The sequence below is a fragment of the Doryrhamphus excisus genome, linkage group LG6 (genome assembly GCF_037039965.1).
Source record: "Doryrhamphus excisus strain RoL-2023G ecotype Guam linkage group LG6, RoL_Dexc_Guam_v1.1, whole genome shotgun sequence".
NCBI lineage: Eukaryota > Metazoa > Chordata > Actinopteri > Syngnathiformes > Syngnathidae > Doryrhamphus > Doryrhamphus excisus.
In genome coordinates this window covers 18,162,499-18,187,671 of record NC_136362.1, presented here as the reverse complement: position 1 = coordinate 18,187,671, position 25,173 = coordinate 18,162,499, and the positions used below count along the sequence as shown (strand labels likewise).

The following is a 25,173-nucleotide window of genomic DNA, read 5'->3' as shown; positions in this document are numbered from 1 at the left end:
CTCATGTGACACCTTTAGTAATATTTGGTGGAAATCAGTTGTGTATTTTTGTGTAATCCTGCTAATTGTGTATGTCCTCAGTTTCAATGATTACTTATGATAAAGTTTATTAAGACAATAAAATTAGTGGTGGTGTTGCAGTGTAGCATGTTTTAACAATACCTCAGTGAGGGTCTTGTGAATGAATCGGGCAGTCTCAGGGGACACCTCCCAGGGGGTTTTCTCCTCCACCATTAGGGCATCCAGCGTGGCCTTCTCCAGAACAATGTCAAATGAAGCGTCCAGGAAGGCGAGCTGGCGGACATCCATCTGCTGCCACCTCATACCCAAGCAGTCGGCATACCTGGCGCTCATGGTGCTGATGCACACCGAGGAGTAATCGACGTTGGTGATGGAGCGGTAACCGGCATCATACATTTCACCGCTCATACCGCTATTTCCACAACCTGCGCATAAAAACAGCAAGAAATCAGAATGATTCAAAATGCTTCATATGTTTTTTTCTGTATGCGTGATAGATGATGCGATGAAAATAGTGGCAGCATGTGACTGAACAGCTTTCATCAGCAACAACTGCTGTGGTTGATGTGACAGGAGCAAACAGTCTATTTGATCAAGCTGATGCTCATGTCACCATGGCAGCGATTGGACATGAGTTGCTTGGTATCAGGAGGCAGGAAAAAAAAAGTCGTCATGAGATTTGGAGGTACCTTAGTATGGAAGAAGATGCAGCCTCTCACATTTAAGATGAGATGAGATGACTCATAGGTGGAGGAGGAGGAAGAGGAGGATACATGTACAATAGTGATGTTATGAATCTGAACTAAAGATTTTTACTTCCAATGTTGCAATTTAAACAGTGAACATGTTGTACATTAGATTTGAAGAAGCAGGGTGTGAGACAGGTGAGGCTGTAACATCCGCCGGCATTGACACCTCAGCTGTAAACATGAGGCTGCGCTTATTATCAGCTTGCTTGCTTCTGTACTAATTGCCACTTGTTTTGGAAGATGGTGGCCACTGAATCAGTTAGCACACCCAGGAACTCATTTATAATTCACTTTGACACATGCACCAGCCTGTTTGCAGCACATGTAAAAGAACTTGCACCGTGGCAACAAAGTAAAGCTTTCACGCTCCATGTGCGGGGAAGCTGAGACTGAACTGACTGCAGAACACAAACAAACAAGTCTTGCTTTCGTAAGTGTGAGAGCAAGACTGATGTGCATGCTCGAGTGATAAACCGTAAAAAAAGTGATTTAAAGCATGTGTCAGTGTACAGTGGAAGTCCCGCACCCCAGAAGTGATACAACTTGAGGGTCAAAGCAAATACTAAATCTGGTCAAAGCTACTTCTAAATCTTTGGGACTCCGGCGTACCACAGTGAGAGCAATTATCAATAAATTATAAAATAATGAAATAGTGGTGAATGCTTCCCAGGGGTTTCATTCCCATTTCATGACATGTATGTTTCCATATCTTCCAATAGATGTCATTTAAATCAAAATGACAAGAGAAGCTTGACTACAAATGACACGTTTTTACTCTATTTAAGAAGCAACCATAAAATTCAAGATGTGTTCTCATGCTGTCTGCTGACAAACACACATTGAACTTTTTTTTTTTTTTTAATTCTAGCAATAGCTATAAGGCACCTTCATGTTCCATCTCCACTACATGCCTCCAAAGCGTCTTCAAAGGGTGAGTAGTTTTACTTTGTTTTTCTTTTAGTTTCATTACACAGTGGTTAAACAACTTGATGATAGCATGTCTGCCTCACAGCTAGTTGGTTCTGGGTTCTGTGTGTGCTCTCCCCTTTGTTTACATGAATTATCGCAATACTAGACACTATTTACCTCGATGACATGGAGAAAATATTAATAACAGCTGTCAGTATGATCCAGTGCAGTCACTCACCAATGCAAACATTAACATTACTAAATGTGGAACAAAGTCGCTAAAAATTATGTGACAAACAAAAATACATTTGTCAAAAGCATTGCAATGGACGTATTCAATGAAATATGAATTTGATACGCACTCCAGATTAGTTGTTATCCACCATTAATTACGTTAATGGGACCTAGGGGTGATTCTCCACGGTGGTCCCAAAAATCCCTGGGAACTCCAGACGTTGGCTCCAAAGGCACCCAACCCTCCCACCCCAACACAGCTATGTGAGTGTGTGTTCTTTCTTTCTTTTTTCCATGCACTCGGCAGTAAGGAAGGGGTGTCACATGCCGCTTCATTCCGGCAGGGTTGTCACGACAATTTTAGTTGCCAAGCTGTCATCAAGGACACAAGCCCCGTTTTACTTCAATGACATCAGCCGTTGCCTGTGAACTTAAAGCCTGCCTGCCTGCCTGTCTGCCCACTCACACCCACACACACAGTGATTTACCGGACATTTTATTAGGTATATCCCTATGATCTAATAACATCCGGTACAATATCGTGCAGCAAATCCAAAACAGACAAAGGGTCTTTCATGATGGTTGCATGTGAAAATGTAAAATGTGCATATAAGCCTTTAAACTCTCCTGCTGTGAGCATGGAAGCCTCCAGATGACCCAAGTAAGAGTGCATCATAACAACATTACACCGAGTGGCATAGCAAGAGAGAGAGACTAAAGTTGGAGGTGTCACATCACCTCGTGAGCATGCATCCATGTGATAGGATGGAAAATGTGAAAAGTTATATCAGTCATCACTTAAGGAACTGGCAACTGCAGTGAACATCCCTCTTCCGCAAGACTGTGTTTATTGGTTCAGAGGATTGTGATGCATACTGCCTAGACAGGAAGTCCTGCACAAACAAGGCTTCAATTATGGCACAAGTAGGACACACATGCATGGGAAATTATATTTCCAAAGCCTATACATGTGATTATTACAGTGTGGAAAACATCTTGAGGAAGTGAACCGACAAGAATAATGTGGCAATGCTCCATTTCTGCTTTTAGATATCCTGCCGGTGCCTTTGCTTACCATCATGTTTAGCTTGGAAATGTGTACATGAGGCTAGTGAGTCATTACACACACATTGGCTCGACTCACTTTCTGTCTTGGGACTCCCTTACAATGTTCTTCCTGCAATATACTCAACAGCATGGGTCTCAAACATGCGGCCCGCGGGCCAAATGTGGCCCGCAGGACACTAGTTTGAGGCCCCCGCCTTGATATGAAAGTTTAATGTTGATATGGATGTATGGTATCATGTACCCAGAAAAAATTATTACGTTTGATTAATGTTCATGTTAAAGGTTAAATAACTGTTAATAGTTATCCTCGCTATCCGTGTGGAAGTGGTAAATTTTTGGCTTTTTAAGTTTAAAGGAAATAACTTGGAGGCTACTGTTTAGGTTTAGGCTAGCTCTCTAGTTTGCGAGTTGGCATGTGTCACAAGACCCAATATCAATGTGACTATAGTCGTGTTTTGTCATGTCTAGAGGGCTCTAATAATGCTTTGTTAATTTTAATCTGAAAAAAATAATGTCTACCCACCAACTATATGTGGTTTCTTAAGTTTTTATTATTTGCCGTTTTATTATTATTATCATATTTATTTATTTATTACTGATTGATTGATTTTCTTTATTCTTGATTTGTTTATTTATTTTTCATCTTATTTTGTGTAGAAAAATAAAAAGTAAGATATTTGAGAACAGTGGAATGTTTTATCAGAGCTTTTATTGTAGAAAATCGGAACCAAAGCAAAGTTTATTCATTTTTCTGTTTTTAATAAATTTGTTTTTTTTTTTGAAAACCTGATGCGGCCCAGTCTCACCCAGAACCGAGCTCCAGTTGCCCCCAGATAAATTGAGTTTGAGACCCCTGCTCTACAGTATATGAACTACTTAACCTACATTACAATCTTGTAACAGCTACTACCCGCGTACTTTGCTACGACTTTGTTCTTGAATTTTGTTTCTCACCTTCTTTATCAAAGTTCTGGGACGAAATGACATAAAAAGCACAGGAAAAAACGTAGTGTGCTTGAATGCCTCACGGTGCAGTGCTTGGAAGGAGGAAGGAAGGAGTTGTCCAGCGTTCAGGAAAAAGCGGACAGAAACAAACAAAAATGCTAAGAATGTTAAAATGTTACTTAAAACATTGCTTGTACAGTTAAAGTTTTATGATGGTGATAGTTCATAGTTTCCTATAGTTTTGAAATCCAAACAAATCAAGAATGCCCCAGCCTCCTATGAAGGCTCCACAGTATTGCTTTCTAGCCTCTTACTTAACACAAACTGTTAGATTTGCCTAAAGGATCTATCAAGTAACATCCCTGCACATAAACAACAGACGCTTCGGCCCATCTATGGTCAGCAGAGGTGAGTGGGTGAGTGGGCCAGCGAGTCGTTGGATCGGTGGGGAACCCCTGCGATTGAGCCTGAGGTATGAAATATCAAAGCAGCTATCTCTAAAATGAGCCAAGCGCCGCAGTGGAAACTCCATGATGTCAGAGGCATGCTTGGTATTTATGCCAGTCCAAGATTGGTTTAGGTACATAGTAGATGGGAGGAGAGAATGCTGACATGCAACAACACTGCAGCAACTGGAAATAACAAATGCAACCCCTATGTTTTTGTTTTTGCAAATAGAATTGGTGACTGTGTGTTACCTTGTAAACAAATCATGGTTAATTCTGGTGTTTTTAACAGAAACTTATTTATATAACCAGCTAAACAAGATTATGAGAGACCAAATACTGTAATTAAGTGTGCCAGGGCTAGTAACTGCTTGACTGTGAGTATGGTAGAATGCATGTTGGTGTTAATAGGACTTTTGGAAGGGCTCTTATCTTGGATGCAAAGAAGGAGGTCCTACAACAGGGGTCTCAAACACGCGGCCCGCGGGCCGAATGTGGCCATGACAGGCCAACGACCTTACAGTCTTGACAATGGTGGTACAGACCATGACTCAACATGGTAGAGGCTCTCCCGGAGGTAAAACTTGGAACTGCTGACAGGGGACTCTGCCAGACCCTCACAGCGTGTTTGGGTCTGCCAGGTCTGACCGGCATCCTTCCCGACGTTGATGCAAACTCACCACCGGGTGGTGATCTGTTGACAGCTCCGTCGCCGTCTTCACCCGAATGTCCAAAACTTATGGCCGCAAGTCCGATTACATGACCACAATCATCGAACTGTGGCCCAGGGTGTCCTTGTGCCAAGTGCATATGTGGACACCCTTGAACATGGGGATCATTATGGACTTCTGTTGTAGAACAGGAATTGCCACCCCTGTCCGTCTCCTTTCACTGACAACAACACCAGAGGGGAATCAAATCCAGCCCCTCCGAGAGGACTGGTTCCAGAGCCCTCGCTGAGCATTGCAGTGAGTCCGACTATATCTGGCCAAAACTTCTCTACTTCGTGTTCCAGTTCAAGCCGCTTCCCCACCAGAGAGACATTCCACATCCCAAGACATAGCCTATGCAGCGAAGGATCGGACTGCCAAGGTCCCAGTCTTCAGCTGCCACCCAGCTCACTCTGCACCCGACCCCTTTGGCCCCTGCCATGAGTGGTGAGCTCATTGGAAGGGGGTATCCATGTTGTCTCTTTAGGCTGTGCCAGGCCAGGTCCCATGGGTGTAAGCCAGGCTACCAGACGGTTGGCACCGTGCACCACCTCCAGATGGGAAGCATTATTCTGCTAAATACGACTAAACCCACACATTAAAAAAAAAGTTCAGAACATTCAGGGAGATATTTTATATTTTTCCTTTTGATTAAAATATTTCAAAATGAACAATAACTGATTTATTTTGCTCTTAGCCAATCAAGGAAGACAATGTACCATTGGGTCATTAGGGTCACACTCTTCCACAGTACACAAGGTACAATGAACGAGGCATCTCTGCGGCCGTTTGCTTGCACAGTTGTGTCAACAACGTCCTCTTGCACTCGCTGTTGTATTCATTACACGCACGCTGAGTCAGTGACAGAGCTCCCCCTATGTATTTTTCCATCAGGCCATTCTATTCAACAAAGCCTGTGTGTTACCGCACGCACTCTCACTCTCTCTCCCTCTCACTAACTTGTGCTTCTCTTTGAGTGGCACTGTTTTCAACTGACAGTCAATCAATGGAGCAGCAGCCCAGCAAGGGCATGATTCAGCAAGAAACTGATTGTATCAACGTGTCCTTCATTTAATCTTTGATTAATCCCCGCCACCTCCGTCGTGTGTCTTAGACGTCGCTCTCAGAGAGTGGTTATATAAGTTAGGAATACTGCTTTCTTGTAGCAAACTATGAGAACACACTTTTTTAATCCATCCAGCAAGGACAAGGTATAGTATCTCAAACAATGTAGTTAAGCACTCACATTCCATAAAGCGTTTTACCAGAGTATATCTTCTCACAGGTCAATACTATGGAACTAAAACTATATATATACCTTAGAGTAGTCAGTGAACAGCTTGTATAGGAATGTAGATTTACTATTCCCTGAAAACAACTCCTCACACAGCCATTGTAGTCTAAACAACTGTCAACACAAGTGAGTATCAACACAGAAAGATCTGTTCCCTTGGGAAAAAGGGCTGTATGGCAGTTTTCCCACAGGATACGATCCCAAACTCACCTCAAATGTCCAAATATTTCAGCAATGTTTGCGTCACACGGAGCTCTGTCTTGACCCATTCACAGTATAGTAGTGATCATCAACATCAGTTACATTTCAATGAAATTATACACATTTTCAGTTCTATATTCAATAACTTTTGCTGACCAAACGACTAAAAGATAACGCTACTTCGCTAGCAGTCTGCATGTATCTTTTCCTGTGAATCGCCATATTTGATATTGTTGAGCAGGGGTCTCAAACACGCGGCCCAAACACTAGTTTGAGGCCCTTGCCTTGATATGAAAGTTTAATGTTAGTGCGGCCCAGCAAGTTTGATATGGATGCTGTATGGTATCATGTACCCAGAAAAAATTATTACGTTTGATTAATGTTCATGTTAAAAGGTTAAATAACTGTTAATAGTTATCCTCCCTATCAGTGTGGAAGTGCTAAGTTTTTGGCTATTTAAGTTTAAAGAAAATAACTTGAAGGCTACCGTTTAGGTCGCTAGCTCTCTAGTTTGCGAGTTAGCATGTGTCTCAAGACCCTGCAGTTGCGCAATATGTTGTAAATAAATAAAAAGAGTATAAATGTGACTATAGTCGTGTTTTGTCATGTCTACAGAGCTTTAATAATGCTTTGTTCATTTTAATCTGAAAAAAAATAATTTGTCTACCCACCAACTATATGTGGTTTCTTAAGTTTTTATTATTTGCCGTTTTATTATTATTATTGTATTTATTTATTTATTTATTACTGATTGATTTTCTTTATTCTTGATTTGTTCATTTATTTTTCATCTTATTTTGTGTAGAAAAACAAAAAGTAAGATATTTGAGAAGAGTGGAATGTTTTATCAGAGCTTTTCTTGCAGAAAATTGGAACCAAAGCGAAGTTTTTTTAATTTTTTTAAAAGTTTTTAATAAATGTATTTTTTTGGGTTGTTTTTTTTTTGGAAAACCTGATGCGGCCCAGTCTCACCCAGACCCGAGCTCCAGTGGCCCCCAAGTAAATTGAGTTTGAGTACCCTGTTGTAGAGTTTCTTTTGACACCATAAAAAAGAAAATGTGTATTTTGAAAATACCAGTGTTTATTAGCCTATATGTAATTAGCCACCTGCTAAGACAACAACTGTGACCAATCTAAAGAAACACAGAAAGAGCCGAAAGAGAGTGGCTGGTTAGTTCAAGGTGCCTGTCACTGCATGTCAGTGGCTTTGCTGTCTGACCTTGGCGTGATCATCTCGTTTGACGGATGAGGATGTTCCCACTCTGGGAGCTTTATGGCTGATCAAGCATATTGATCCTTGCAGGAGGAAAGGGCTGGTCTCTCTCTCTTAAAACGTTACATGTACTCAAACTAAAGCGTAGAAAAACAATGATAGGTTGATCCTGGAACAGATGAATTCAATATTCTTTGTTTTCATTTGGAAATACTCTCAACTCCAACATCAGCTACTTTGGATTGTGCAACTGCGGCAGGTAATTTTACGAATAAGTATTGGTCTTCCGTTTAAAGAAACACACACATCATTTTCGATTACCTATTAACACAAATTAGGCTAATTTTTTAAATCAAAATACACTATGTTTAACAAAACAAAGAAACCATATGTAAAAAATCAAATTTCTCTGAATGTAAATTGTCGAATATTCTAAGAGAGTCCTAGTACACTTTAGTATAGTGGATTTAAATGAGTGCCATTTAATCCTGGAGAGAATCCACCAAAACACAGGAAGAACATGCAAATGTTGCATAAAAAGGCCCCAACCCATTTAGAGAACACAATTAATTTGTATTAAGAATAAAAACAAAATAAATAAATCTTAAATATTTAAAGAAATAACCTTTGTAGCGGAGCTGTATGGCGAGCGAGTGGTTAGCGTGCAGGTCTCACAGCTAGGAGACCCAGCTTGGAGACTCTCCTCTGTGTGGAGTTTGCATGTTCTCCCCGTGCATGCGTGGGTTTTCTCCGGGTACTCCGGTTTCCTCCCACATTCCAAAAACATGCTTGGTTAATTGGTGACTCCAAATTGTCCATAGGTATGAATGTGAGTGTGAATGGTTGTTTGTCTATATGTGCCCTGTGATTGGCTGGCGACCAGTCCAGGGTGGACCCCGCCTCTCGCCCCAAGACAGCTGGAATAGGCTTCAGCACCCCCCTCGTGAGGAAAAAGCGGTAGAAAATGAATGAATGAATGAATAAATATTTGAAAAAATAACCTTCGTAGCGGAGCTGCATGGCGATCGAGTGGTTAGCGCGCAGGCCTCACAGCTAGGAGACCCTCCTCTGTGTGGAGTTTGCATGTTCTCCCCGTGCATGCGTGGGTTTTCTCTGTGTACTCCGGTTTCCTCCCAAATTCCAAAAACATGCTAGGTTAATTGCAATTAACTTCAACAACATTAATTAAAACAACATGCTGTTTTTTTGTCTATATGTGCCCTGTGATTGGCTGGTGACCAATCCAGGTTGTACTCCGCCTCTTGCCCAAAGACAGCTGGGATCGGCTCCAGCACTCTCGTGACCCTCGTGAGGATAAGTAGTAGAAAATGAATGAAAGAACCTAGAGGATTATATTACAGACAATTTAGGACAGAGTGCTCTGCAGAGTAGTTATATGGTTTAAAAAAATGATACTGCACATTGCAATAGGTTACAAAGATTGTGGCTAGAGAACATATGCACCGGAATGCTGTGCTCCCATAAGGCTTATACCTGCTTGTCTCTAACTGAGGACATGCTTGTGGCTCAAATATGTGGAGATAAAGTGAGCTTAGAAATGGTTGCTGTCACTGTTTCACTTTACCTAACATTTAAAAGGTGTTTGCAAGACCTTCTGAATATTATGTAATGCGGCACTAAGGGCCAACATTCATAATGACCTGGGCCCGGGACAAACAGTAATTCCACTGGCACTCACCTCCACCTCATTTAAATAAGACATGGGACCTGACGTGCATTACTGAGTGTGTGGCCTTTTCAACTATGAATATCATCAGAATAAGACAGTCGATGATATAACACAGTGTAGTGACATGCAGCATCAGACACAGGGTAAACAGTGACGTTCTTAAATGCCTAAATTCTAGCAATATTTTCTTGCTTTAGCCAAGCAGCAATTTGATTCAGGTTGGTACACAATTTTCAGAAATAGCCCAAATAATCTGACCTATACACACACAGCAGCACAGTACAGTATGGTCATTAACAGAACAGAATTGTCACTCCTCTCTTACAATAAAATGTAGCTGTGAAATGGGAAGGAAAGTAGTGGTCAAGTAGAAAGGAAATAGCCTGCAGCATTTTATTGTCTTATTTATCTTCATGCTTGCTTTTTTGCTATGAGATCCCACAAAACGGCCACATCAGTGGCATTCCACTAGGTGTGCTTTGGGCACACCTCGCATTCCAACCTACCTCGGTGTTCCCAGCATCAGTGACCGAGGAGTGACGTATGCCCCCCCCCGAATCGGAGTTAAAGAGCTGCTACTTGTTGATGTCCAATCAGAAGCTGTAGTAATTTTACATTTGATAAAAACTTAAGAAATGAATGGTTGTTTGTCTATATGTGCCCTGTGATTGGCTGGCGACCAGTCCAGGGTATACCCCGCCTCTCGCCCGAAGACAGGTGGGATAGGCTCCAGCTACCCCCGCGACCATCGTGAGGATAAGCGGTAGAAAATGAATGAATGAATGAAAAACTGAAGATTTTGTCAGATCAAAACATGCAGATGCACTCTGAATCACAGAGGTTCTATGTTCTAGGTTCTAAGCTGAGCACTAACTTGTGTTGACATTTTAGCGTAAACAGACAAAGATAGGACAAAAACCAAAAGTACACCCCTATGACACCCCTATTGCAAAGCCAGCTGTTGACAGACAGCACGAATTAACTGTGAGAAAAAAAATCTCATAATCACCAAGTCCGCAATTTTACAGAGTGAAAAAATGACACATTAAAAGGAAACATTCCATTATTATGATTACAGGGTTTCCGCGACATGTAATTGATCGTGGCATACTGCCACAACAAAAAAAGCCTCCACAACTTAAAAATGTAATTTTGTTTTAACTTGAAAACCATGTTAAGGGATATATTGTATGAATGGATATCCAGTATATGTTGTATAGATAAATATGGTAAATGGTCTATATATATATATTGACCACAATTACTTTGAAAACAACTTAAAATTTCATCCATATTTATGTCATCTAGTCCCATGGAATTGTCGGCTATTCTTGTGTATGATTCAAAGTTTGAGAAAACAATTGAAGCTTATACACCAGAAATTACTTTCATACTCTCATGTCACCTCATTTACATCGTTGCAAAAGTATCAACAAAACCTGCGGTCTGCCTATGTATTTCAGCCAAGTGATTCTCAGCTATTCCAGCTGCACTGTGTAGGACAGGGGTCTCAAACACGCGGCCCTAGTTTGAGGCTCCCGCCTTGATATGAAAGTTTAATGTTAGTGCGGCCTGCGCAAGTTTGATATGGATGCTGTATGGTATCATGTACCCAGAAAAAATTATTACGTTTGATTAATGTTCATGTTAAAGGTTAAATAACTGTTAATAGTTATCCTCCCTGTCTGTGTGGAAGTGGTAAGTTTTTGGCTATTTAAGTTTAAAGGAAATAACTTGAAGGCTACCGTTTAGGTCGCTAGCTCTCTAGTTTGCGAGTTAGCATGTGTCTCAAGACCCTGCAGTTGGGCAATATGTTGTAAATAAAAAGTATATAAATGTGACTATAGTCGTGTTTTGTCATGTCTACAGGGCTCTAATAATGCTTTGTTCATTTTAATCTGAAAAAAATAATTTGTCTACCCACCAACTATATGTGGTTTCTTAAGTTTTTATTATTTGTTGTTTTATTATTATTATTATATTTATTTATTACTGATTGATTTTCTTTATTCTTGATTTGTTTATTTATTTTTCATCTTATTTTGTGCAGAAAAATAAAAATTAAGATATTTGAGAACAGTGGAATGTTTTATCAGAGCTTTTATTGTAGAAAATCGGAACCAAAGCACTGAAAAAGTTTGTATATTTTTCTGTTTTTAATAAATGCGTTTTATTTTTTTTTTTTTGAAAACCTGATGCGGCCCAGCCTTGCCCAGACCCTAGCTCCAGTGGCCCCCAGGTAAATTGAGTTTGAGACCCCTGCTCTAGGACATTGCTGAAGCAATGGTCAGGGGGTCCAAAGCAGACAATAAGGCTGTACTGACATGATCCTGTGTTTGCAGGCTGTGCTAGTGAGCAGCTGACAGTAGTGGAAGTGCTAATACAGAGTGAGTCAGCCTTGCAGACAGCCTGGTGGATGGCGAGAGTGATTAATGTTGCGTGCTCCGTTCCCTCTGCTGGTCCGCCGCTTCTCGCAATATTGCCAGCGCCATATCTCGCCTCTCCATCTCCCTTTGACAAGCTTGATTCATCCCGTCTTCCCGCAGCCTTATCGGGCACTTCAGAGGAAACAATTCTTTATCATTTGTGATTCATTTTTTGTCTTCTGTCAATAGGGATAGGAGGGACAAATGGAGTGTACAGCAGGAGGAACACACTGTAAAGTAAACAAACCCGTCTGTTCTCACTGAGTCAAAACCACTTCCTGTTTGGCGGGGACTAAGTGTCCTTCAGGCCATGAGAAAAGCCACCAACAAGAAGTGAAGGAGGTGACAAGGAGGGAGATCTAGTTGGAAGGCTCCCCTTTTAACATATTTTAAGGAAAATAAATGCATGTGACGGGGCGGCACAGCAGTCTAGTGGTTAGCGCGCAGACCTCACAGCTAGGAGACCAGGGTTCAATTCCACCCTCTGGCATCTCTGGGTGGAGTTTGCATGTTCTCCCCGTGTATGCGTGGGTTTTCTCCGGATACTCCGGTTTCCTCCCACATTCCAAAAACATGCTAGGTTAATTGGCCACTCCAAATTGTCCATAGGTATGAATGTGAGTGTGAATGGTTGTTTGTCTATATGTGCCCTGTGATTGGCTGGCAACCAGTCCAGGGTGTACCCCGCCTCTTGCCCAAAGACAGCTGGGATAGGCTCCAGCACCCCCGCGACCCTTGTGAGGAAAAAGCGGTAGAAAATGAATGAATGAATGAAATGCATGTGACCTTTCACCAAATGTTTACAGCAGCAATAGAAGCTGTGGACCGTACTGTAATAAAACGTCTGTCTCTTTGAAAATACCTGTCATGTAAGGGAGGGGGGGGTTTCTCAAACTCCCAGCAAATCTTTCTGTGGCCCCCGGCTGCACAGGGAAATTGAAAGAGGTATGAATGACGTTCAATATGGTGCCGAGTGAGCGATGTGAACGCCCGTACTGATGAATGATGGAGGAATTTAGCAGGCGGGATCAAAGGCAGAAGTCCAGGTCGAGATATAGAGGGAAGGGAGTGAAAAGGAAGTTAATTGGCGAGTGCATAGATGAAGACGAGAGGTTGGAAGTGAGCCTGTGGTATGACGTCTTCTGAGTCTCTCACTCCGGATTCCTCTATTAAGCGACACTGCCGCAGCATTGACTCTGGCTGCATACTAGATGAGACGGCAAGCACAGGTCCAAAGTCTCAGCACACACACACACACACACAAAGCCAGGGTAGAAGGCCAAGGGCGCTTCCCTCATTCAAATAAATCTTCAACTACGGAGAATTTGCACAACCTCTCAAATGATATCATTGGGTTGCAAATGCTGCACGGAGCCGACCGCTTCGTTCTTCTTCTTGCAGCTATTTGTAACGTCAGCATCAAAACAACTTTTGTTTTATTTTAATTTAAAGCATTTATTTTAGCACAAGACGTGGGCTCCCTGTTGAGCTGGTCAGTTCAAAATAATCATCATGTAAAAAAAAAAAAAATAGCATCTTGCCGAGTCTCCGTGGCCTGCGTGGTCTCAACACCTATAGCGAGGTGTTGCGTTATTCCACCAGAAATATACTATTTAGTGTTAGCTGCTACAATAACAATATCGCTGTAGCTCGGTTAATATACAGGTCAGTTATGTAAATGGAACACTGTTGGCGTTTTTTTTTTCCAAGTTTTTTGTCAGGACTTACGTAAGCGTCAAAATAGGTGTATCCTAAGTATGTGCATTGTTAGCTAGCTCATATTAACACATTTTCTCGTGTTATAAGGCACAGAAAAGGGAAAGAAATGTGTTCAAGTTTCACATAAGGATTGTGATTGATGGGCAAAAAAATGTGCAGTGCCCCTTTAAAACATATTGCTCCTGTCATAGTATTTTACTCCTCCTTGTAAACAGGAAACGCGAGAGTGGTACAGGAAGGAAACTGGTTGATAATGGGCGGGTTCTCCTTTAGCCAATCAGGACTGTTGTGGCTGAGACTAACTGGACATGTATTGGTACCAGTAGTAAATACAATAGACACACATAAAACAGAGCACTCATTGATCGCTCTAATACACCACAATGATGCAGACCACAATGTGCGCTTATACGCTTTAAAAAAAAATGTGCAAAATTGCATTTTAAAAAGCCCATGAAACATCTAATCAGTGAATGGTGAACCGCGATGAAGCCATCACGGTATGTACTACACCCCCTCACTCCACACGTTTTTTTTCTAGCAACTAATGTATAAATGATCACCGTTTTGTAGTTGCTATGACCTGTTATGAGTAAACTGTACATTTTATGCACAAATTATGCATCTATGCAAAAATTGCTTACTGCATGAAAAATAATTACAAAATAAGCCATTAAAACCACAACTTGTGACTGTAGTATTCTACATTGATCACTAGGTGTCAGTAATTGTTCGGTGAGACCACCAGGTTTGAATTCTCACAACCAACAAACTAACAACTAACAATAATCATCATCAGTACTGTACAGTACAGTACGGACCATATTCCACAACAAGCTAAAACTCAACATTGAACCTCTGACATCACTTCATGTCTGCCATCTATTATGCTCCCCTGCAAAGGAAACCATCTTGAATGGCTTATTTTATCTGCTTATATTTACTGCATTGGGTAATATGAATGTAAAGGTGACTATGTAGGTGTCTCGACGGGTCTAATAATGTAAAAAAAAAAAAACACACACACATTTAGAAGAATGTAAGCAGGCTTTCTATGCCATAACAATGATTATATATATGATTATATATATAATGATGTATGTAACATATATTCCATTTATAAAGAAGAAATCCTACTTTGTGAAAATCCACTTATCGCGTCCGAGTCTGGAAACAATAAACCGTACTAAATGAGGGATTCCTGTAGTAAAGTCAGGTACAGTCTGTGAGAGAAATTCAATGCATACTTGAGCTAAGACAATGGCGAATGACAGATGCTCCTAAATGATACATGAAGAATATACATGGAGCATCGCCCCTCCCTGGAGGCTGCTAAAGTGCCATCTGCAGTTATTACTTAGCACTACATAATGTCTGACTACTGTCTGAGAGCCATATAGCCATGGCACAAAATCATCTGGGAACATTCCAAAATCTGTCCCCACAAAAAAAAAAACATTTAGTCCTATTGAGCTATTGCTGGGAATGGCATTAGGAACAAGATTAAGACTTTTAATACTGATGGTAGAGTCTGAGAGAGGGGGGGCAGTGCTCAGAAAGATGAAGTATATAATGCTGGGTGAGGGGAGTCACTGCTGCCAAAAAAAGTGGTTACATCATCACAGGTCAACAAGGCAAAGTGTAATCATGACAGAGATGAGATGATGAAGTGGGGAGGGAGGGCGAGGGAGAGGGAGGGAGGGAGGGAGGAAAGGGGCGAGGAGCAGGTCCAGATGTCTGCTCATGAAGATGAAAATGTGCTTGGCAGGCTTTTATATAGATGCAATGTTATAAGGGGCAGGGGGTGAGACAAAAGGTGTGTTTGTGTAATATGAATACACACATGCGAGGCAATTTTGATGACAGGAATAAGTCAGGCATCGAGTGCTCGGGAAGATGACAGGAAGAAGCTCCTTAGTAAAGCTACAGCAGCATTTGTCGTCCCTCTACCTCTCCCTTGTCTACAGTAGATTGCGTAACCTGCACCACACACACACTTTTCCGAAGAGGAGGGGGTAGTGGAAGAAGAAAATAAGGGAAACCGGCAAATGCATACAGAGTAGACCGAAAGGGGAAAAAATATATAGATATTGATATTGGGTGTGCAGTTTGGATTCAATCTTCTGGTTATTGGTTGTAACTGCTAAAATACTAAAAAGCAAAACAATGAAGACCACAAAACAAAGCACAATGTGGTGTACTACTGCAATATGGCAGCCGAGTGGTTAGCGTGCAGGCACACAGCTAGGAGACTTAAGTTCGATTCCACCCTTGAACATCTCTGTGTGGAGTTTGCATGTTCTCCCTGTGCATGTGTGGGTTTTCCAAAAACATGCTAGGTTAATTGGTGATTCCAAATTGTCCATAGGTATGAATGTGAGTGTGAATGGTTGTTTGTCTATATGTGCCCTGTGATTGGCTGGTGTCCAGACCAGGGCTCTTGCCCGAAGACAGCTGGGATAGGCTCCAGCACCCACCCCAACCCTCATGAGGATAAGCGGTAAAAAATGAATGAATGAATGAAATGTAATTATACACAACGGGCCTCTTATCAAATAATTATGCGAGCAAGGACTTGTCATCTTTCATGCAGCTTTGATGCAGCAACGAACTGTGACAGGAATTACATTCAGCATCAAAACACGACACACAGCACAGCAGTCAAAAGGGACTGAGACTGTTTGGGCTCAGAGCTGTGTCTTGTTAAGACGACGGTGCACGGAGAGTGACAGTGCTCTCAACTGGTTTGGATTTCAATGTGTGTTCATGTGCGTGTGTGTGATTTTTGGATTTAATCTGCATGGGAACACAAGGTCTGGAAAGACTCCCGATACAGGGATTTCATGAAACTCTGTCAAACTGTTTGCTCCCAGTCATTCCTTTTTCCATGCAGTCAGGTGAACCAACTGACTACAACACAGCACCAAAAGTTATTATGAAATATTAGTGCTTTTTTTGCAGATAAATGATATGGTACTACTGTCATTCCAACCCGGATATGTAGCATGAAATATCTCTTGTAGTGGAATGAATACATGTCTGGTGAAGCTAATAGATAGAGCATCAGCAATTAGCTTGTCAACATGGTTGAAAACAACATTGTAAAATATCTGAGAAATACTCACCATTAGGCTTAGGCTGTGATATTAGTTTTAAAGTCTGCAACACAACATTTTTTGATGATCAAAAAAGTCCAAGGAAAGTCCAAGAAATCAAGATTCATAATTTTCATGGGGTGGCAATAACTTGATAACTGAAAAGTCTAGATCAGGGGTCTCAAACTCAATTTACTTCGGGGGCAAATGGAGCTCGGGTCTGGGTGAGACTGGGCCGCATCAGGTTAAAAAAAAAAAAAACGCATTTATTAAAAACAAAATTTTAAAAACGTCGCTTTGGTTCCAATTTTCTACAAAAAAAACTCTGATAAAACATTCCACTGTTCTCAAATATCTTACTTTTTATTTTTCTACACAAAATAAGATGAAAAATAAATAAACAAATCAAGAATAAAGAAAATCAATCAATCAGTAATAAATAAATATAATAATAATAATAAAACGGCAAATAATAAAAACTTAAGAAACCACAGATAGTTGGTGGGTAGACAAATTATTTTTTCAGATTAAAATGAACAAAGCATTATTAGAGCCCTGTAGACATGACAAAACACGACTATAGTCACATTTATATTCTTTTTATTTACAACATATTGCAGGGCCTTGAGACACATGATAACTCGCAAACTAGAGAGCTAGCGACCTAAACGGTAGCCTCCAAGTTATTTCCTTTAAACTTAAAAAGCCAAAAACTTACCACTTCCACACGGATAGGGAGGATAACTATTAACAGTTATTTAACCTTTATCATGAACATTAATCAAACGTAATAATTTTTTCTGGGTACATGATACCATACAGCATCCATATCAAACTTGCGTGGGCAGCACTAACATTAAACTTTCATATCAAGGCGAGGGCCTCAAACTAGTGTCCTGCGGGCCACATTTGGCCAGCGGGCCGCGTGTTTGAGACCTCTAATCTCTATATGGTCTAATATTATGTGTAATATTGTCCATTTTATGGTGAGTTGTAGTTTAAGAAGCTATAAAAAAACAGGACAAGGTTAATAAGATGTGCATAACGATTTTGAGCAATGACCAATTATATGTTACCACCGTCAGTACATGCAGAGGAGCAAGACAAACTCCTTATTAATAGTAAAATCAGAGCATAACACCTCTTTTTAAATGAACATTGTCTTGAGAGTGGGTCGCCATAGCAACAAGCAAAGAATTCAACTCTGCAACACGGGTTTGAATTCATCGTTTAGGTGCTCAAAACACCTCCAACTTGATTTAATACTGCAGGGATGAGAGGGAGTGTCTTGAGGTGCGCTGAGGAGGAAACTGGTCTAAAAAATCTCAACCGACCAACCATAGCTGCCTCTTCTCTTTCACTTGAGTGTGTGTGTGTGTTTTCAGGGAGTGTCGGTTTACGATTACGATGCCCATCTGCTCTCTGTAGAAGCTAATACAGGCTCAGTGCACACAGTTGGTTGTTAGTGATGCTCTAATGGCTAATCCACAGTAGTCCTAAGTGGTTCCACAGCAAACATTTCAATAACTTTCTTGTGGTGAGCATTACAGACAGCCAATATGACTTAAGTGTAGCTCTACCACCAACGGGCTGGATTAAGATTAGAAGTGTGACCTAATTCCTTCATTTTTATTCAAACATGTGCATCCCTCGTGTACTTGTGTCACTCTTTGGTTACAGGGAGTGTGGAAAAAGGCAAAGAGTGTTATATAAGAATATCAGAGCTGGTTACCAACTGTTATTCATGCTGGGTTACGAGTAAAAGATGGAAAATGCCAGAAAATTGAGCAAAAGATGGAACGTTAGAAGTAAAGGGGGGGGAATGTATAGACAGCAACATGTGTATTTTTCTGGATAGAACTATTATAAATACGGTACATCAATCTCAGACACCCGCACCACATCACCTCCCAGGTGATTGAAGAGTATTACTCTCCATTAGCTCAGCAAGGCTGCAGCAGTGCGTCACTGCAGAGGGAACACTACGCAGGAACAGAAATGACGCACTCGTGCTACTGTTAGGGAGATGATGGGGCTTTCCCTCACTCTGGTAGATGATGATAGCTGAGGTTTCATGACAACATTCAAACATACACAACATACACATTTGGTGCTCCAAACGTGATGTCCTGATATTTGGAATTTGTCAAATCCAACTTTATTTGAATCATTCTTGCCTCCAGGCATGCACGAACTACAGTTAAATCCAAATTGTAAAAATACAGATAAAAAGCTCTGTACTAGAACACTGCCAGTATTTTATTTTATTGCCATTTATACAGTAGTATCTTGGCGTAAAGTGTCCCAAAGAGTGTTTTTTTAGATGAACACCATCTAAGCTGATTTTTTGCTTCATAAAAATGCCCCTTTTACATAATTGGTTTCATTATTTTATAATGCAAGATTAATGTCTACAACAAATGTAACAGATGAATCATATCGAATCGAATCAATGTGGTTAATTTTTGAATCGCATCTTAACCCGTGTATCTAGATGCCTATTGAAGAGATTAACATCCCTGCTTATTATAGATTTAAAAAATCTGCAATTAATTACGAGTTAACAATGGCCCTAATTATTAACACTTCCAATTACTTCATTAGCCTGCAGAACCATAAATGAGCCCTATTATTGTTGTAAACTTTTTAGGGCGGCACGGTGGTCGAGTGGTTAGCACGCAGACCTCACCGCTAGGAGACTAGGGTTCAATTCCACCCTCTGCCATCTCAGTGTGGAGTTTGCATGTTCTCCCCGTGCATGCGTGGGTTTTCTCCGAGGACTCCGGTTTCCTCCCACATTCCAAAAACATGCTAGGTTAATTGGCAACTCCAATATGAATGTGAGTGTGAATGGTTGTTTGACTATATGTGCCCTGTGATTGGCTGGCGACCAGTCCAGGGTGTACCCCGCCTCTCGCCCAAAGATAGCTGGGATAGGCTCAAGCACCCCCCGCGACCCTTGTGAGGAAAAAGCGGTAGAAAATGAATGAATGAACGAATGAATTGTTGTAAACTTTTTAATCCAGTGACATATGTTGCAGTATGGATGGGCATTTCACTAAATTATGGGAAAATATCTTAATGTTCTGAACTCCCATTTCCATGCCAGTGTTGTAATGAGCAGAATAATCCTGCAAACAAAACATTCTTGTCCAGAAAGCAAACAAGTTGGCAAATCAATGTCCTCTCTAGTTGCATGGAGTAGTGCACTACATTGTACCTCTATTGCTTTATCAATTCCACACACAAACGACCAAACCTTAATGGATTATATCCAAAATCATGAATCAGTAATCAGTAAGTGAGGCAGTGTACTCTTAGTGAGGACATGCTGAGTGATATTGACACATTTCTCCCCTTTACTCTCCTGAGTAAATCTTTTCCAGCTGCTATGGCATGTGTTTACAGTGAACTCCATGCGACACCTACTTAATCAAATCAAGTATCTCCATCATTAATCTGCTTGCTGTGTGGATGTGAATAACAGCCATGCCACTACTTCCCTCCCAGTATCCTTATTACCGTACACCAATGAGTCAGGCTGGTGTGTGTGTGTGTGTGTGTGTGGTCACCCCCACCATTCACCTGCACACCATGCCTCTTAGCAAGGGTGTTCAGTGTCATTGACAAGGCAGCCATTTTCCTGGAAAACAACAATGCAGGTAACAAAAACCGCAGACGAGCGGGCACGCACACACCATTGCAGGGCGGAAGAGGCTTGATAATAATTGTGCCAGAACTAAGAAAAAACTCCTACTGTGACATTAGACACCCAGTGACACACAGACACACACAGGAGCACTCGCCCCGTGCTGTTTATCAGGGCCGAGCCCATCCATCATCCAAGGCTGGTTGCCTGGGTAACCCCCTTTATTATTCAAAGCACGGCGCTCGCACAGGAAACGCAAATGTGTGTGTGTGTGTGTGTGTGTTGGGCAGGTAGGGGAGATTCCACATTGGCTCACAGAAACAGCTCCAGAAGGGATACTTCCATTTCGGTGTGGCTACCTTGCCGTCTCCTTTCCATTCAGCTCCCTCCCTCCAAATTCCCCTCCATTATTTGCTGCATTTCATTCAAGTCTGCACAGATAAGACCCCACCCTATTTGTCTCTCCTCTTTTTTTCATTCACATCCTGCAGTCTGCATGCTCATTCACAAACACCACCAGCAATACTTACAGTGGCAAAAGGAGTGGGGAGGGTAGAAGGAGGTGAGGTGAAGGGTGGTAGGGAGGGAGGGGTTGCCCCTACTGATTGCAGCGTGCTATGAGGGCTCCCGGAAAAAGCCAAAACAGCCAATCAGGAGAACATGGGAGGGAGTGCAGTGAAGAGTGAATGGGTGATAGCTGAACCCCCTCCACCTCCACCTCGCTTTTTTGGCTCACTCATTCATTCACCGCAGTCAGTCAATAGAGGCAGGCTTCATTCACATATTGTGCCTTACACATTACACCTTGTGAGGTGCTTGTGTGAAAGCAATAGGCTAACTTGACAACCGAAAGACCAACAGCAAGACATTCAATGTTTTAAGCAAGGAGAAGGATAGCTCTAAATATACATATACAATTGGCTTGGAAAACTTGGAAATAACATCATAAAGAACTCCTTGGATTCTGGTGCAGACACAGGAGTTTAAAACTAATTTGGTTGACATACGTTGCTTTTCGAGGACATTGGTTCATCTCCATGACAAAACTGAGGTGGGTATATATGAAGCAATAAAATTGGATTGGTAAAGAACTTATTTATAACTTTCTAAGTATGATTTTTACCAATATTAGAGCCCTGTACAACTAAAATAACACCCCTATAGTCGCCTTTACAGTCCCGTTATTCATTGTTTACATTGTTTACAACACATTGCTCAACTGTAATGCACATGTTACGGGATCACTGCAGGGACACAAGCTGCCACTTCAAAACATAGTATTCTACCGAGCTAACTAGTTAGCCTCTAACTTATTCTAAACTGGTTTTAAATTGAGTGGGGAAGAAGAACAAAGTAAGAAGCCCAAAAATCACACAATTCAGCCACACTGGTAAGGTCTTTTCAGGGATTCTTGAAGGGAGCATCGTTTGGATAGTGGGAATTTGGATTAAGGAGTAGTTGTCAAGTACATAGCAAGACGATATGGGTCTGCACTGGACTATTTGACTATTTTGAGTTTCATTGTTCTACCAGTAGGTTTTGTCTGCACCACCTGAAGCTCCATTGAAGGTAAAAGCACCCCAGTATGACAGTGTATGTGTATGACACCTACAGTCAGCTGCATGAGGCTCCAGCTGATCTGCGACCGTAATGAGGACACAAGTGGTTTAGAAAACTGATTAGCAGCTCTTCACAGACATACTATAGTTACAGCAGCTGACTGAAGAGCCCCAGTGATGACATTTGACTAATAAACGTTTGCTGACATCATCCTCATGGCATGAAGCAACCCGAGGAGGAGAGACGAGTGGAAAAAAAGTTGAGCTTAATAAATGTTTAGAGCAGGGGTCTCAAACTCAATTTACTTGGGGGCCACTGGAGCTAGGGTCTGGGCGAGGCTGGGCCGCATCAGGTTTTCAAAAAAAAAGAAAAACACATTTATTAAAAACAAAAAAAAAATTTTAAATGTCGCTTTGGTTCCAATTTTCTACAAGAAAAGCTCTGATAAAACATTCCACTGTTCTCAAATATCTTACTTTTTATTTTTCTACACAAAATAAGATGAAAAATAAATAAACAAATCAAGAATAAAGACAATCAATCAATCAGTAATACATAAATAAATATAATAATAATAATAAAACGGCAAATAATAAAAACTTAAGAAACCACATATAGTTGCTGGGTAAACAAATTATTTTTTTCAGATTAAAATGAACAAAGCATTATTAGAGCCCTGTAGACATGACAAAACACGACTATAGTCACATTTATATTCTTTTTATTTACAACATATTGCGCAACTGCAGGGTCTTGAGACACATGCTAACTCGCAAACTAGAGAGCTAGCGACCTAAACGGTAGCCTTCAAGTTATTTCCTTTAAACTTAAATAGCCAAAAACGTACCACTTCCACACGGAAAGGGAGGATAACTATTAACAGTTATTTAACCTTTAACATGAACATTAATCAAACGTAATAATTTTTTCTGGGTACATGATACCATACAGCATCCATATCAAACTTGCGCGGGCTGCACTAACATTAAACTTTCATATCAAGGCGGGGGCCTCAAACTAGTGTCCTGCAGGCCGCGTGTTTGAGACCCCTGGTTTAGAGGATTTGTGCACATATGCAGGTAAGTGATGTTTCATTTACAATGTGCAGATTACAACACGACAGGCATACACACACACACACACACACACACACACACACACACAAAGTAGTGGATAGCAGAGCCATTACATCACCAGGCACTGCCTCAGGAACCAAGGCACTGACCACTGCAAACATAGTGGGGTGTGTGTGTGTGGGGGGGGGTCATTACATCAGATCTTAAAAGAAGGCGCTGTGGTTGTGTGGCAGGCAGCAACTGGACCTGTGTACGTCAGTGTGTGTGTGTTGCCATTGAATGCTGGGTAATAACATACCCACGCGGGTCAGGCGGATGGTCGCACAAATGTTTGATGTGGTGACACACGCATCCTCAGGCTCACCATACAGCTGGCCTGGATAGTAATGAGCAGTGTTGTGTCACATTATGGGGCCTCACGACATAAAAGACTTCATTTAAGATGCTATACCATTATTATTTAGAACAGGGGCGCCCATTAGCTCACTCACTTTGTAGATGTCATGTCAGTCAGCTGACATTAAGCTCTCCTCCTGGTTTGCCGTTGCACCTCCACAGTGAAGTAAATGGTGTACACTTGCAGCGATGCATCTGATTACGGATAAACTAACTCAGCAGAGTTTTAGCTTGGCGTGCTTTACTGATATTTACATTTACATGATATTAGGATTGTTATGTTATTATTGGGGGCGGCACGGCGGTCGAGTGGTTAGCGCACAGACCTCACAGCTAGTTCAATTCCACCCTCGGCCATCTCTGTGTGGAGTTTGCATGTTCTCCCCGTGCATGCGTGGGTTTTCTCCGGGTACTCCGGTTTCCTCCTACATTCCAAAAACATGCTAGGTTAATTGGTGACTCCAAATTGTCCATAGGTATGAATGTGAGTGTGAATGGTTGTTTGTCTATATGTGTCCTGTGATTGGCTGGCGACCAGTCCAGGGTATACCTCGCCTCTCGCCCCAAGACAGCTGGGATAGGCTCCAGCACCCCCGGGACCCTTGTGAGGAAAAAGCGGTAGAAAATGAATGAATGAATGTTATTATTGTCTATCCATCCATTTTCTATACCGCTTATCCTCACTAAGGTCGCGGGTATGCTGGAGCCTATCCCAGCTGTCGCCAGCCAATCACAAGAGCATGTTTACAATGCAATGTTTCTGGATTCTGCTCACCATCATGGCAACCACACCTATTGAGGGCAGTACTGTTTATTAAATCTTGTGTTAAGGTGGCTATAGGGTTGTTATTTCATGTGCAGAGGGCTCTGATAATATCAAAAACTGTATTTAATCCTACTTCACGGATATTCCCTTATGGTCAAATTTGGAAAGACTAGTCGATGTACAGCAGTATGAAATTACTATCCACTGAAAATAACACCTAAATCAGGGGTCTCAAACACGCGGCCCGCGAGCCAAATGTGGCCCACAGGACACTAGTTTGAGGCCCCCGCCTTGATATGAAAGTTTAATGTTAGTGCGGCCAGTTTGATATGGATGTTGTATGGTATCATGTACCCAGAAAAAATTATTACGTTTGATTAATGTTCATGTTAAAGGTTAAATAACTGTTAATAGTTATCCTCCCTATCCGTGTGGAAGTGGTAAGTTTTTGGCTATTTAAGTTTAAAGGAAATAACTTGAAGGCTACCGTTTAGGTCGCTAGCACTCTAGTTTGCGAGTTAGCATGTGTCTCAAGACCTTGCAGTTGCGCAATATGTTGTAAATAAAAAGAGTATAAATGTGACTATAGTCGTGTTTTGTCATGTCTACAGGGCTCTAATAATGCTTTGTTCATTTTAATCTGAAAAAATAATTTGTCTACCCACCAACTATATGTGGTTTCTTAAGTTTTTATTATTTGCCATTTTATTATTATTATTATATTTATTTATTTATTTATTACTGATTGATTGATTTTCTGTATTCTTGATTTGTTTATTTATTTTTCATCTTATTTTGTGTAGAAAAATAAAAAGTAAGATATTTGAGAACAGTGGAATGTTTTATCAGAGCTTTTCTTGTAGAAAATTGGAACCAAAGTTTTTTTTTTTTGGGAAAACCTGATGCAGCCCAGTCTCACCCAGACCCGAGCTCCAGTGGCCCCCAAGTAAATTGAGTTTGAGGCCCCTGACCTAAATAATGGGCAAAACAAGTACACCTCGCAGCA

General features: G+C 41.2%; 1 protein-coding gene across 1 annotated transcript in view; it reads right to left on the bottom strand.

The window, feature by feature from the left end:
- Positions 1–25,173, bottom strand: part of ece2a (endothelin converting enzyme 2a) — a 68,933-nt gene that overhangs the window by 39,188 nt on the left and 4,572 nt on the right. Inside the window, exon 4 of the mRNA XM_058067069.2 lies at positions 163–446. Coding sequence (XP_057923052.2) covers positions 163–446 — 284 coding nt within the window. The remainder of the gene's footprint in view (positions 1–162; positions 447–25,173) is intronic.